Below are 15,233 nucleotides of genomic sequence, written 5' to 3'. Positions count from 1 at the left end.
GGCGCCACAGTTTGAGGGAGCCTCATCTCTTAGATGTTCCAACACATAAATTCCAGATTGGTCCTAATTGTTTCTAGGTTTGTCATCACCGATTTGTGCTGATGTGTTTTACAAAAGTTGACGACCTGCATCATTTTAAGCTGACACAGTGATAATGATATAACTGAAATGCTGTTCATAGAAGTTAAGGCATTGGCTTGTCTTGCTGAAGACAAGTTGATTCCTCAAATGGGATGAGTGAGTATAGTTTTACGCTGCTTTTACTATTAATCCAGCAATATCTTTGTGGGGGGGAACCAGAAATGGGCTTTGTACATTGTACCAATGTGGGAATCAAACCCTGGACTGCTTTAACCACTAGGCTACCTTACCTCCATATGCGTGGAATGAGTGCAGCCTTTTTACTGGTGCCATTCGTACAGTCATTCTTTGGCATTGCTGTAGATGTAGGGACTGAAACGCCAGATTGCTGTATGTACTCATGTGACGTAACATCTGATTCCACATGAGTGAATTACAAGGTTGAAATACACTTCCACTCCCACATCTACTTCCACTGGACGGCAAGTTAGGAGATGACTACCGGTATATGAAAACTAAAAGACCATGAAAGATATCTTAACCAAACTTGGCACATAGATAGGTCTTGTGGTGAACTGGTACCTTTTGATAGTTTGGGATTTTTGAAAAAAGTAATTTTAGAGTTTCTATGGCAACAACTTTGATTTAGACTGAAATGGCGGTAGTGCTCCTTTCTGCAGCAGATCTTGAACACTGTACACTATTTCTTGCCTTGCACTCACCGGACATGTCATATTGGCAGGGGATATGAGTATTTCATGCTTGTTCTAATGGTGGCGGTGTCATCTGCTGAAGTACTTTTCTCCTGGGATATCAATATGTCTTTTCCTAAATTGTCTCAATACATGAGCTAATGAGGGTTACTAGTCTGAATATGTCCCGGACGAAACGTGTGTATCTGGTGATAAACGTCTGAGACATGGCTCGTGTTTCAAGGTGTCCTGATGGCAAGGTTTGTAGCTCATGCTATCAATGACTGGTTTGCCTGGACCAGACCTATTTAAGGACTGCCAAAATGACAATCACTCAATACCATGGTCACACACAAATCAACAGCAATTCATACCAAAAAACACATTTATTTTCATAGCGAGCAGACACATTAGATGCTCTTTTGAGCTATCCAGTCGGTGGTCCATGTGTAATGTTTTGGAAAATTCTGACAAAAAAGCAAATGATTCTTTACCATCTCCATGTTCAACCGATAGAAACAAGAGCTGGTCCAAATTGCAATTACTACCAGTTTGATAAATTTGACGAAAAGATACAAAGAGTATTTTTTCGAAAACATGTTCCCTTGTCAATAATACATTGTACATATAAAATTGCTTAAAAAATGGTTGACTGTCCATGTGACCAGTGTACGAAGAATAAATGGAGTGGACAAGAGTCCAGGCTTTTGTTCCACAAAGGGATCTTAGTTCTACAACTTTCCTAAGTCTATCTAAGGATATGGGAGTCACGATCATTCATGGGCAAAGATGTGGTTGTTGAACAAGGCCCGACTCAGCATCAAGATGGCGATCATGTCCTGGACCGTTGTCTCTCAAACATCAATGCAGCTTAAAATAAGTCTGCTGGTATTTGTATTGAACATAAACACGTTAATAAACCACAGCTTCGAGTTTTGCCTGTGACTCTAACCAACCATAAATGATTTATTAATACCTCTGGCCAGGAGTTTTAATTTTTTTTAAATTCGAGGGGTTACAGGTGAAAGTTTTACTAAATTGTGTTGTTACGAACAACTCAAGTTTTGAATAATTTTCCTCTTAATCATCCTTTTGCTTCACTTTGTGTTTTGATTTTTACTGTGGACACATATGCACATGCTTCTAAATTGGAAATAGACACCTACCATATACCTACATCTAAAACATCATGGTTGACCTGGCAGTGAATGCAAGTTGGCAGTGACAGTACTAGTAACAGTATCATGTTGGGATTTAATGTATATTAATATATTAGGCCAGACCAATGCGGGAAATTATTACTGAAGCACATAGCATCCGTGTAAAGCCCTTAAACATACAAAAGATTGTAAGAGGACAAAGGACAATTATATGGGACAGATGGAGTTTTTAATTACACAATAGTTATTGTTAAGCCAAGAAATTAAGTCAAGTAAAAGTTGACCTGAAACTGTAGTTAAACAAGTTTGTGAGATTGATTTTCTGAAACGGCAACCATCACTCGCACAGAGCGTAAAAATATTGATCTTAGAAAAAGTTAAATATTCTGAATACAGACCATCAGACAGCCTAAAAACATTAAAATCTACTAAAAATATGTTATTCATCTTGCTAAAGTCATTTAAATATAGGAGTGAGTGAATATGGTTTTACGCTGCTTTTAGCAATATTCTAGCAATCTCACGGCAGGGGACACCAGAAATGGGCTTCACACATTGTACCCATGTCGGGAATCGAACCCGGGTCTTCGGCATGACGAGTGAACGCTTTAACCACTAGGCTACCTGACCGCCCCTTAAATATAGGAGAAAACACGCCTCCGGGGTTTCAGTTGTAAATGTAAACACGAGAGAGCAGGACTTACAGACTCTCGAGTGTTTAAATACGTCAGACGTCAGCTTTCTAAATAGAGAAGCTAAATTGTCAGCCTGGGACAGCAGTTTTAGGGCAACTAATGTTTGATGCAGCAGAAATTAACGCTCAGCAAGAACTTCTAACATCATTGATTATAATATAAGACTGAAATGACAAGGGGTAAAAATCCACAAGAAAGCACACCCATTTTTATTCTCCATTCAGAACTGCCCATTTACATTGTTTGTCTAGATACAGAAATGAGATGTGCTGCTCTAAATGCTTCGCTCTCACATATGGAAGATTTAGAAGTCTCCACACTGACAGGATGATTAGAAAATCCTTAGAATCAGAGTAAAGCATCCGAAGAGATTGCCATCCTGCAAATATGTGAGATGAGTGATTCTCCTACGACATACATCCTGTTGGCTACATGAACACATGATATATGATGAATGCTTAACTCCAAGTAGCAGCTTACCTGTAAGAGATCATTTTTAGCTGACCAAACATGTTGTCAATAAGACGAGATAAATGATTATTTACATTTCGATGATCTATAAAGCACTTTGCACAGATTTGTTCATGACCAAAAGCTGAGCTATGAACAGAACCTTGGCCTTTGTTGACAATCGTTGAGCTGCCTCTTGAATCCCACCTAGGTATTTGCCTTCAACACAATCAGTTGTTGCCCTGGTAGTATATGGTTATGTGTTGCCCAGGCTACTCCAACTGATCCATCTGAAGTACAATAAAACATTATTAACTTGGCTTTGAACATCATCGTTCTGCACCTAGAATTACAGGTATCATCAACAATAACAGTATACTCCCCAGAGAGCTGAAAACCGAGTGCACAGGGACCTGTAATAATAATACATCACCACGAGCAATTCTTGAGAGAGGCACATTAAAAACCGTTATACCTGTACTATGATTAACAGTGATGTTCCAATGATTGATTATAGTCAACAACTGATCTGTTACATTATAATACAGTGAATATTATTTTACGCCGTTTTGCGCAATACTCCAGCAACATCACGGTAAGGGACTCCAGAAACGGGTACACATTGTGCCCATGTGGGGAACTGAACCAAGGTCTGCAGCGCGACAAGCGAATGCTTTAACCACTAGGCTACCCCACCGCCCCTATAATACAGGTGAGAAGGGATCACTACAATAGAAGTGACATGTAAACAGGTGGGTATGATGCAACACACCAGGTCGTCAGTTGTTTCTGCATCGGCTGCTGGAGCAGGCTCATCTTTCACCTCCTCCTCCACAAACTTGTTTGCCTCCTCCTTGGACACTCCGCCATCTTCACACTCCATCTTGGTGATCAGAGCCTGCTTATCTGCAGCGAAGTACACAGAGCTAATAAACACTGGCATGAATATATGGTTGTACATGGACCTGCTCAGAGGCCAAAATGTCAGTAAAAATTCCCATAATGGGAATTACAAACTTATCAATGTTAATATTTATAACTAACGTGATAGTTTGGTCAAGGTGACTTGTATTCACTGAATATAGCACTTCTGAAATTAAGAAAATAAGAACTTTAAAAAAATAACAGTTTTGAACAAAATAACTGTTTTTCCTATTTTTGCTAGGGGCACTGAGTTTTGAACGCTGGACAAATACCTGCAATAGTCCAGGCACTCAAGAAAAAGACTATGCACTACTGCATTGTGGGTAGGTGAGTGAATATGGTTTTAAGCTACTTTTAGCAATATTCCAGCAATATCATGGCACAAATGTACATTGGGGGGAATTGAACCTGGGACTTTGGCATGATGAGCAGACACTTTAAACACCAGGCTAAACTCAAAATATAGTCCGAAGAGCAGTGTTTGAAAAATGTGTCTGCCCGTAGGCCTGTTGCGGGTAGATTTTGTGTCGGGCCTGTAGTTCCAAATTTGTATGGGTCCTTGTAAATTTACATCTTGATTTATCTGTCACAATAAGCTGCAGTTTTTTTTAAGATGAGGGCCTGAAGAGTTTAGTCAGGGTCTGAAGAGTTTAGTCATGAAGAGTTTGTGCGTCCTGATGGCAGCCTGGCAATACTTCTTGGTTCGAACACTGCCCAAGAGTTAACAATATGTTAAAACTTACCCTGATAAAGTCGAGGTAATATATTAGATATAATGTCCCGAACATGACGCCTGTAACTAACTTATAGTAGCACCTTCAATCTCGGCAGCAGTGATGACTGCGTCACCATGAATAATGAGGTAATTTTTCTTTCTGTTGTCTTTTGGTTAGTTAAGTAGTAAGGGGAAGTTGGATGTGTCCAACCCCAGATATGTGTAACCATATGTCTGGCCCTGAGGGGTTCGAGATAATGAGGTTCAACTATTATTTCAAGCTTGCGTTAATGTCATCATTTACAGCAGATGATTCTATCACGAAATTAAAAAATGTTGCATTCTGATTGGTCTGCTAGCAATATTAAATCTACATTTGACCAAGGCTGTCTAATAACAGCTTCAATGAATATATTAGTGTTTTATTGAGAGGGGAGCTTAGAGGAGTGTGGAGAACCTTGTTTTGAGAAAGAGACATCCTCCTACTGGTAATCTAGGATAAGTTGAAACAACTCACAAAACACATTTAAGAAAAGTAGCAGTGCCCAGAATTTGGGCAAACATATTTGGTTTGTTACAGGTCGAGAGGTACGCATGTGGTACATGTGCAGGTCATGCCGAATAAATTGCCTACGCATCCATGCACACACGTATTGTTCATAACACTATTGAACTGGCAACTAGAACTTGTCAGCCGAGACAGGACATGCACCTGTCCATCGTACTACCGGACCACCCGCTACCCCTATTTTCTCAATGGTACGTGCCAGTGGGCGGACCTCATACATATGGGGTTAACTGTCAGGTCACAAACTCAGCTTATCCTGGCTCACCAGCAAACTACCTGTTTCTTACACTCAGCATGTGCAGGTGTATAGACTTCAACATACCTTGAACTATTTGATCCCAGAAATCTCTCTTTCCTTTTCCAATGAGCTTGTCCTTGTATTTGGTCATGAAGTCATTGTACACCTTTGCTTCTTGTTTCTGAAACAAATATGTTTTGTTTATTTGTTGTTTGACCCCTCACTCAGCAATATTCCAGCTATATGACCCTGGTCTGTAAATAATCAAGTCTGGACAAGAAAATCAAGTGATTGACATCATGAGCATCGAGTTTCATGAGGGATACGATAACACGCATCAACCAATTCTGTAATCCTGACCACCCGATCCCGTTAGTCACCTCTTACGACCAGCATGGGTTGTTAAAGATCAATTCTAACCTGGACCTTCATGGGATGAAACATATATGTTTAGCTATTTAACCAGTCAAAAGGATAAAAACACTACTCCAGTGCACAGATGCAGTCTTAGCTAACATAAATTGAACTCCCTGCTCATAAAAAAACAAACTAACATCTACTGCGAAATATGATTTTTTTAAATTAATTTTTTTTTAAATAATTAATTCCTTAATCTCTTATTTCTCCAAAACACTATGTCATAGCACTGTGTTTTCATCCCCTCAGCCTGGGGTGAGTGAGTGAGTCTTGTGTCATTCTTCCCGACATTCTACACATATCACGGTGAAGAAACAAAGCATGTGTTTCACACAGTTTACTCAGTTGGGACTCAAACCTAGTTAACCCTGCTTTAACTACTGGGCCCCACCATCGTCCCTGAACTCACCTTGATACACTCCTGTCTGAGTGCCTTCAAACACTCCATGGCCTTGCCGTAGAACTGGGTGCCGAATGAGTCCGTCACTATCTGCTCCACTCTCTTCTGCATCTGTTTACAAGCTGAACACAAAACAATACAACTTGTAATGCCTCTACTGCTCCAGCTGGGTGGCCATCTGCATCAAAACCTGGATTCATGTGCAGGTTTCATTCATCTTCCCGAGGCAAGGGAGTCAACTGATTCTGAAAGTCCAGTTTCCACCCTTGCCCAACAAGGCTTGAATTATGGAGTTACATTTTGGCTGGACTATCAAGTCTATGCAGTCCAAATAGAGTGTAATGAAATCCACATCCGGTTCATAAATGGCCATGCAGATTTCTGCTGATTGTTGGATTTGCATGGCATATATACCTCCAACTCAGCGTCAAAAGATATTTTCCAACGTTTTCATGGTTTTAATCAAGGTGCTCACGTGATTTGATGCACTTCGCGAAGGAAGACCCGTTTCATGACAATATTGATTTTGATTATCGATCAGATCGTCTTGACTTGGCGCCGCCATTTTGTTTGAAACAAATGCAAGTGATATGAGAGGTGATTGGTCAATAGGAGAGACATAGCAGGGACATAACTTAATAGACACTCGTGGCGCTATGATCGAGCCAAGAAATTCCAGCCTAGTTCGACAGGAGTGGAAACTGGACATATGTAGCCAGTTAACTCCCTTGCCATGGAAAGAGGTTTCATTTGGCGGTGCCTACTCGATGTGTCTCAGTACAGCAGTTAGAGGTCCTCACCTTCTTCAAACATGTCTTCGTCCTTCCTGCTGATGAGGGCCTGGAAGTCGGCTGTCGGCGTCACTGTCCCAACCTGTTGTATGACAAATACACAGTTACTGTCTTAGAAATACTCGCTGGGGAGCTGACCATCATATCACGATCCCTTCAGCTATTTGCAGTTGAGGAAAACTTTCAATGTCTTTTTGTTCACTGTCTGAGGTGTGAGGAAATATTTTTCAATGTCTTTTTGTTCACTGTCTGAGGTGTGAGGAAATATTTTCCAAAGAGTCAGTTTATTTGCATTTCTCTGAATGGCTCCATAACCTTTCAGTGTCAGTGTTGACTCTCTTGCACTGTATAAGATTTGACCTTGACCTTACCTGAGTGACCTTCGCCCGAGTGATGTCCTGCATCCCTCCTTCCAGGTTGTCGTCCAGCTTTTGTCGTTTGGGAGCAGGCCCAGCCTCCGCCTCACTATAACACCAACAGACATCAACATCTACACCCACAACATCACCATGTCACTATGCTGTCTATGCCACACTAAACCAAAGTCAAGGCGAAAATGAGTTTAACATTGTGTTCAAGATTATTGCACTTATATAGCATGTGTGGCTTGTACTAGTTCAGACAAATGCCGGTTATATATCGGTAGTACCGTGCCTCAGTTTAACATGAATACCCCACCCAGACACAGACTCCAAGCCAAGCACTCCTTGTTTTAGCCCCTTAATGCTGAACCCCAGGCAGGGAAACAAGAAGTACCATCTTTTAGCCTCTTTTGGTATGGCACAACTGGGGCTCAAACCCCAACTGTCTGCTCTCTGGACAGATACTCCATCCACTAGACCACAGAGACAGTCCCCAATCCACCTCAACACAACACTGTCATACTAACCTCCATGGTCAGTCGTTCCTTGCTCCTCTAAGTACTATCAACTCTATACAGCCATTTGGCAACTTGGGCTTCAGGATTCAGCAACATATGACAGAATCCATTCCCTCTAGGGAAGGTAATTATTGATAGGATTACAGTAAATTACGGTTATAACAAACTCAAAGGGACCACTAAGTTTAGTTTGTTGTAGCCATAGTTCGTTATAAGCATATATACAACATAACTACAGCAAATAGTCGGGACAAAAAAGTAAGTTTGTTATATCCGTCAGTTTGTTATATGCGTGTTCGTTATAAACGTAGTTTACTGTACATCCAATGAGAGAGTGAATAAGTTGGATTTAACGCCATTATGAACAGTATTCCAATTATCTCATGGCTTGTCAACTTAATGTGTGAGGAAAGCCTTAAGTGATGCAGGTCTCGAGGGTTTGGTGAAACCCTCAACATGGATATAGTGCTGACAAACCTAGAAACATAATCGAGATTAATCAGGATTCAAAGGTTTCTGACGTACCCATGGATGTGATGCAACTCTGCACAGTGAATTGAGGCGCCTTAGTAAACTGGGCCACCCGTGCCCCCTTACATCAAGTGAGTAAGTGAGTTGGGTTTAACGCCGCTTTTAACAGTATTCCAGTTACATCACGGCGTGTCAGTTTAATGTGGGAGCCCGAAGTGATGCACGTCTCAGACGTTTACCACTTCAGTGAAACCCACGAGCACGGGTATGGTGCTGACAAACCTAGAAACATAATTGGGGTGAACCAGGATTCGAACCCATAATCATAGGTTTCTGGCGTGCCTAAGGGACGCAACTCTGCACAGCGAATCGCGGCGCCTTGGACGACTGGGCCACCCGTGCCCCCTTACATCAAGTGAAAGACATCAGCCGAATCAACTTACTTATCCTTAAACATGGTTTCTCCAGTTTGTTCTTCTTTCTTCTTAGTTACCATTTCTAGTTTAAAGAGCTTTTTAATTTTCTCCACATGTTCCTCGCAGTTTGTGATAATTTCTTGTGGTGGTTTGAGATAGCTTGCAATAATGGGAGATAACTCTGGTAATCCCTCGTCAGTGTTCTCCGCTCTGTGTTGTAGGCACTGCATCAGATAAGTGTGTAATATCACATTTCATACAGCACTTACAATGAGAGCTTATGTTTACATTTCTGTCAGCAATTACCAAAGACGAGAGGAGAAGATGATTCTAACAGGACAGTGAAAACCATATGATTATCATCACCCCATATGATTATCATCACTCCGTATGATTATCATCACCCCATATGATTATCATCAACCCGTATGATTATCATCACCCCGTATGATTATCATCACCCCATATGATTATCATCACCCCATATGATTATCATCACCCCGTATGATTATCATCACCTACACAAACTTCCATGTATTGATATCAACTTTCTAGGCCTTGTGAAGACGAAATGATGCTCACACATTTTTTCCAATATTTTATCAAATGTTTGTCATTTCTGTCTGTCTGTCTGTCATTTCTGTCTGTCTGTCAACAAATCTCAAATCTGAATTGTTATCTCCTAAGAACAGAATCGTCATAAATATATAATCAACAACTCGGAGATATGTTTTGACTATCAGTCCAAGACAGGCATCTAAAGAATCCCCACAAATTCCATTAGTGTCTTGGACAGGCATGTCTGACATGCATCTGACATGTTATAGCTGTCTTACCTGGTATAATCTCTGAAAGTAGGGGTTAAAGGTCAGTTTGGGCTTCAGCACTTCTGTCTTTTCTTCTTCGTCGTCATCATCATCTCTACAACCAAAACATGTCAAGGCACTGTAGCTCACCTGGTACATGTGCACAGAGTGCTACGGCCATGCTGACCACCTGGTACATGTGCAACGAGTGCTACGGCCATGCAGCTCACCTGGTACAAGTGCACAGAGTGCTACGGCCATGCAGCTCACCTGGTACATGTGCACAGAGAGCTACGGCCATGCTGACCACCTGGTACATGTGCACCGAGTGCTACGGCCATGCAGCTCACCTGGTACGTGTGCACCAAGTGCTACGGCCATGCAGCTCACCTGGTACATGTGCACAGAGTGCTACGGCCATGCTGACCTCCTGGTACATTTGCACCAAGTGCTACGGCCATGCTGACCACCTGGTACATGTGCACAGAGTGCTACGGCCATGCTGACCTCCTGGTACATTTGCACCAAGTGCTACGGCCATGCAGACAGTGCACACAACCAAGCAGTACACAATGATAACCCAGGGATTTATCTAAATCAAGTGCCTTTTGCAGGCAAAATAGGGGGGGGGGGGGGGGGGGGGGAATCATCATTTTGTTCAAACTTGGGACTCCTAAACTCCTAAATTCTGAGGTATTTTAATCTCGCATTATTGTAAACTAAGCATGAAAGCCTCCTTGTCATTATCATAGTGTGTTTGGTCCTGTTATCAAAGCCAGCATATAAGATCTAACCATATTAACATTAATTCCAATTTGGCAATAGTGATTGACATTTGATGCAAACTTGGGGCTGAATATCAGTCTCTGAGCAGGTGTACATAAACCCCTGTAATCATTCCAACAAGTTAGAAATATCGTATGATGTAGCCAATTGAAATATCTCTTCACTGTGTTACGAACAGCTGGACAGTTTAATAATGTCATCATTTACAGATTCACCAACCCAAACTCTCACAAATGTGGAAATGAAATCAAGTTTAGAGAACAGTCCTGTATTTTGTTTACTTTATGCTGAATTCTTTTTCCTGAGAAGAATATTTATGAAGTTATAGGTTTATGCTACTGATTGTTTCTGTGAAGGAAGTTATTTCCATCAGTGTATGGGGCTTACGCTGCAGCCTGGCTCAGGTCCATGGATGTGATGAGGTCATCCACCGCATTGAGTTGCTCAGCTGTGGAAACAACATTGGCATGTGTTGACATAATGTAGAGAAGAATAGTTCCACAACACTGTTGCTCACTTGATTACGTAGTTAAAAATGTCTACATATATAACCACCTGTCTTAACAAAATATTCTCTCAGCAGAAGGAGAAACATACCTGCCACTGTTCAGAGAAACATTTCAGAAAAAAATGTTTACAGAGCAAAATATGCATTTCAGCTCCACAATTAACAAACCAAATACCAAATTTCATTACGTTTTGTGCAAACATGGCCGAGTAATGGCGATAAATTGATTTTTCAACAATAGCTGCTGTGGTGGCCATATTGAAATCATATTTGAACCTAAGAACAAGTTCAGGTGATGTAATTGGTGATAACAGCCATGTGAAATTTTACCATGACCATTTCACCAGACAAACAGTCCATGACTTAAGTTCACTTTACTTTCTGTCGGGTGAGCTAAACGTAACACTGACATAAACTATTCTGTAATAAGTGTGACTGTTTATCCTTCAATACATACCAGTGGGCTTGTATTTCTTGTTCGTTTCACCATCATCCGTGATGGGCAGAGTCCCAAAGGTAAACTGACGTAGGTCCTCGGCAAAAGGGATTTCCACCCAATACAAACACTGCACAAGAAAATTAATGTTATTTGAGAGATACAAAACTTGCCTTACAAATTTCAGAAGTCTTTCTTCGTAAAACCATTCAAAGTTGATAGTACGTCACAGCATCATCTACACAAGAGAACTACAATGACATTCATCATACACAACTGACTCGTGGATTTTACCACCATGTCTCATACCAAGAATCATTACAAACTTGATCGCACAGTCCTCAATGTTTATAAAATTTATGTTTAACATAATAATAACAAAGAAAACTATGGGAGATTTATTTATTGTCTGGGAAATTATTTTCTCACTGAACAACTATGTTTTGTAACTTCTTCATTAGCGAATTTTCGATGATAGTTCCTTTGTTTTTATTGTTTAATAATCAGTTCTGTGCAACGAGACATCATTCAATGAGTTGGCTTTCTTTTCCCAAAGTGAAAACATTAAAGCTACCATGTTACACCTGAAACAGCAGGTCACCAAGTCTGTAGTGAAGCATGTCAGCTCATCACACTATGACACTACTTTGCATAAACAAGAGTCATCAGGAGATGACACATCCCCCTAGTCTGGTGCAATTCGGAAATGGGAGTTTGGCTTCTTGTACCCCACTTATGCTTCATTGCCATTGGATACCTTCAGTTCAGTGAAGAAAAAAATAACGCTGTTTGTTATTTTTCTAAATCCCAAATCATCAAATGGCATCAGTTCCCCACTAGACTGATCTATATATGAAGTTTCAACAAGAAGTATAAAACAGTTTTGAAGTTTTGTTCCGGAAACAGAAAACAACTTGTTTTCATCATAAAAAATCATGAAACCAAAATATAAAAGAAAAAAAAGAAAAAAACACCATAGTTCCAGGAAATGAATGAAAATAGTGCCAACAAAAGTTGCAGTTAGCATTCATGTTAAAATATTTCTCCATAAGTAGTGAGGAAAAGTAGTGTCACAGCACTGTGGCTCACCTGGGTATGTAGTCAATAAGGACAGTCACTGAGTGCTATCAGCAATGATATTCAAATATTACCAAAACCTAACTAATTGAACAATTATGTTAACTATAATAAGGAGTAAACAGCAGGACAATGTCAGATTCTTCAGTCTGGTAAATTTCAGAAGAGAAAACTTTACAGGGGTTAAAACAAGGTACAAAATGGCCATAAACCGATTTTTCAATATGACTGCCATTACAACTTTCTTGAAAACGGGAGTCTTTAAGAAATTCAGGTGTCATCATTGGTTGGGACAAGAATTTATGACTTAGAACATGGTCAATGTGCAAAGGTGAAATCGAGGTCAAATTTGATAATATCCCAAGTAATGACCATATAGAGGTGTTTGATATGGCAATATGGCCATATTGAAATCTAGATTGGAACCTCCTGAACAAACCGGGGTGCCATGAATGGTGGCAACAAGCACGTGAAGCTTCAGCTTCATTGGTCCAGTGACTTCTTAGGAGATGTTTGCAGTGCAAGGAAATGCAATTCGAGAGAATTTGAAAGTGCAAAGGTCAATCAAGCATGAAATACTCATATCATCCGCCAATATGACATGTCCAGTTGTGTGCAAGAAATATTGGACAGTTTTCAATTTCTGCTCCAGAAACGAGCACTACCGCCATTTTCAGTCTAAGTAAAAGTCGTTGCAGTAGAAAAGGAAAATCTTTTTTATAATCCCCAACTATCAAAAGGCACCGTTTACCACTAGACCTATCTATGTGCCAAGTTTGGTAAAGAAATGTACGGACGGACGGACGGAAGGATGGAAGGACAGACAGTCAGCACCCATTCCTATATTCCCCGTCCACTTTGTGGCAGTTTATAATATAAAAAGCTAAAAAATTAAAATATTACAAAAACAGATACTTCACAAACTGGCCATGGCAAAAGCTCACTTTACATTCTGCCAGCTGAGCTAGATATGCCATAAATGCAATAACTTGACACCAAAAACTTGTATTTCTACTTTTGGAAGTCAATTTAAAGTTATGTTTTCCGAAGTCTAGGACTGGCAGGCCAACTCATTTGACTGTAGTTTTAGGCCACACAGCTGTAACAATCCCTGTCTGTGAAGTGAGTGCCTACCTCATAATTGGCCTTGATGGAAGGCCAGAGAACTCCAAGTTTAGGTCCTGAGGCACTGGAGTAGACTCTGCGCGCGATGACCACCATGTTTGTCTCATAGAGGGCGTTGATGATGGCAGAGAGAGCGACCCCAGCAGCCTGTAGTTGAGGAATGAGTTACAAACAGAGTCTGTCTATAGAGGGGATAAGTTTCAATGTATAGTGTCAGCTGATTCTCTTATTTCACAGTGACACATTCTACAATGTTGGTCTATAGAGGCATCAGCGCCAGCTTATTTGTTTTGGGTTGGGGAAAGTTCCATGGTGATGAGTAATAGTTAGAAGGATGTAAACAAAGTTATCAAAGAGTGAGTGAGTGAATGAGTATGGTTTTATGCCGCTTTTAGCAATAATCCAGCAATATCACGGCGGGGGACACCAGAAATGGGCTTCACACATTGTACCCATATCGGGAATCGAACCCGGGTCTGACGAGCGAACGCTTTAACCACTAGGCTACCCGACCGCACCAGTTATAAAAGAAACTTTTCTCCCACACATGTAAAATGATATGCATACATATGTAATACATAAATAATTATGGAAATATTTGGGAAAACTGTAACTGTAAATTATTACACAAAACACGTTTGTATTATTGGGGCACAATCATCAAGGGGAGTCCCTCGCCTGCAGCCGCTGCAGTGAATCATTGACCCGTTTCCGTGAAGCGGGTCATGACAAGTGACATGAGGTCAGGCCTACAGCATATCACTATGCGGGAAACGTTGACCCAGTTTCCATGTAGTGAAGTATTAGCACTTTTGGACAGAGTGAATTATTGACGTGTCAGGCTACCGGACTAAACATATTAAAATTAGGGTGGTAATTATGGTTCATGGTAAATGTGCAATCACAACCATTGATATTAATAATTTTTTAATTTGAAGTTTACACAATATATGGCTTTTCCATTGGAAGAGAGGCCAGTCATATGACCGCAAAACTGAAGTTCATAAGCGTATAAATGACACAATTTGACGTTCATACATCTTTAACGAGACGGTATTCTTGAAATGATGTAAACACTGACAGACTACATCCACATTCCTGGGGAAACCCCTGGGAATTCCCTTGCATAAATACATATTTCTGAATATTTAGACTCTTCAATCTTGAACTCAGCATACACTGAGAAACGTCAGAAACGGGGCACTTTACATTTTGTTTTGCATAATTATATAGACATGCTACTACAACTGTGACAGTGAGTTGCATGACAATATCTATTTATGCATCAAAGTGACCATATCGCTAGCTCTCCGTTGGGCTTCGGTGACAGCACATGGAGCCGTACAACCAATGTAAACAAAGGATAACTACGCAAAAACAAGTAGATTTTCACGTTTTATGATACTTTCTTAATGAACTGTAACCATTCTTTGACATCTGTTTATGAAAATGCGTAGACTTGTCAAACATGAAACGGATGAAAAGCCTATGCAAAATCTTGAATGGACTGTGAAAGATGTAATGAATCATCACATGGCGCTGGCCTGTGGCAGAGGTACTATGCTGGCTGGCTGCCGTCCGTATGGAACTCTGGATA

At 40.6% G+C, this 15,233-nt stretch overlaps 1 protein-coding gene across 1 annotated transcript in view; it reads right to left on the bottom strand.

The window, feature by feature from the left end:
* Positions 1-1,140: 1,140 nt before the first annotated feature.
* Positions 1,141-15,233, bottom strand: part of LOC139472208 (X-ray repair cross-complementing protein 5-like) — a 28,740-nt gene continuing 14,647 nt past the window's right edge. Inside the window, exons 11-21 of the mRNA XM_071254586.1 lie at positions 13,646-13,783; positions 11,456-11,564; positions 10,878-10,938; positions 9,735-9,819; positions 8,926-9,122; positions 7,503-7,596; positions 7,141-7,213; positions 6,350-6,462; positions 5,608-5,704; positions 3,851-3,984; positions 1,141-3,368 (exon numbers count right to left, since the gene is read on the bottom strand). Coding sequence (XP_071110687.1) covers positions 3,351-3,368; positions 3,851-3,984; positions 5,608-5,704; positions 6,350-6,462; positions 7,141-7,213; positions 7,503-7,596; positions 8,926-9,122; positions 9,735-9,819; positions 10,878-10,938; positions 11,456-11,564; positions 13,646-13,783 — 1,119 coding nt within the window. The 3' untranslated portion in view covers positions 1,141-3,350. The remainder of the gene's footprint in view (positions 3,369-3,850; positions 3,985-5,607; positions 5,705-6,349; positions 6,463-7,140; positions 7,214-7,502; positions 7,597-8,925; positions 9,123-9,734; positions 9,820-10,877; positions 10,939-11,455; positions 11,565-13,645; positions 13,784-15,233) is intronic.

Source organism: Haliotis cracherodii, unplaced genomic scaffold (assembly GCF_022045235.1).
Source record: "Haliotis cracherodii isolate W230 unplaced genomic scaffold, xgHalCrac1.p SCAF_1, whole genome shotgun sequence".
Lineage (NCBI taxonomy): Eukaryota > Metazoa > Mollusca > Gastropoda > Lepetellida > Haliotidae > Haliotis > Haliotis cracherodii.
The sequence above is the reverse complement of the archived record's forward strand: the minus strand, read 5'-3'. Positions and strand labels throughout refer to the sequence as shown.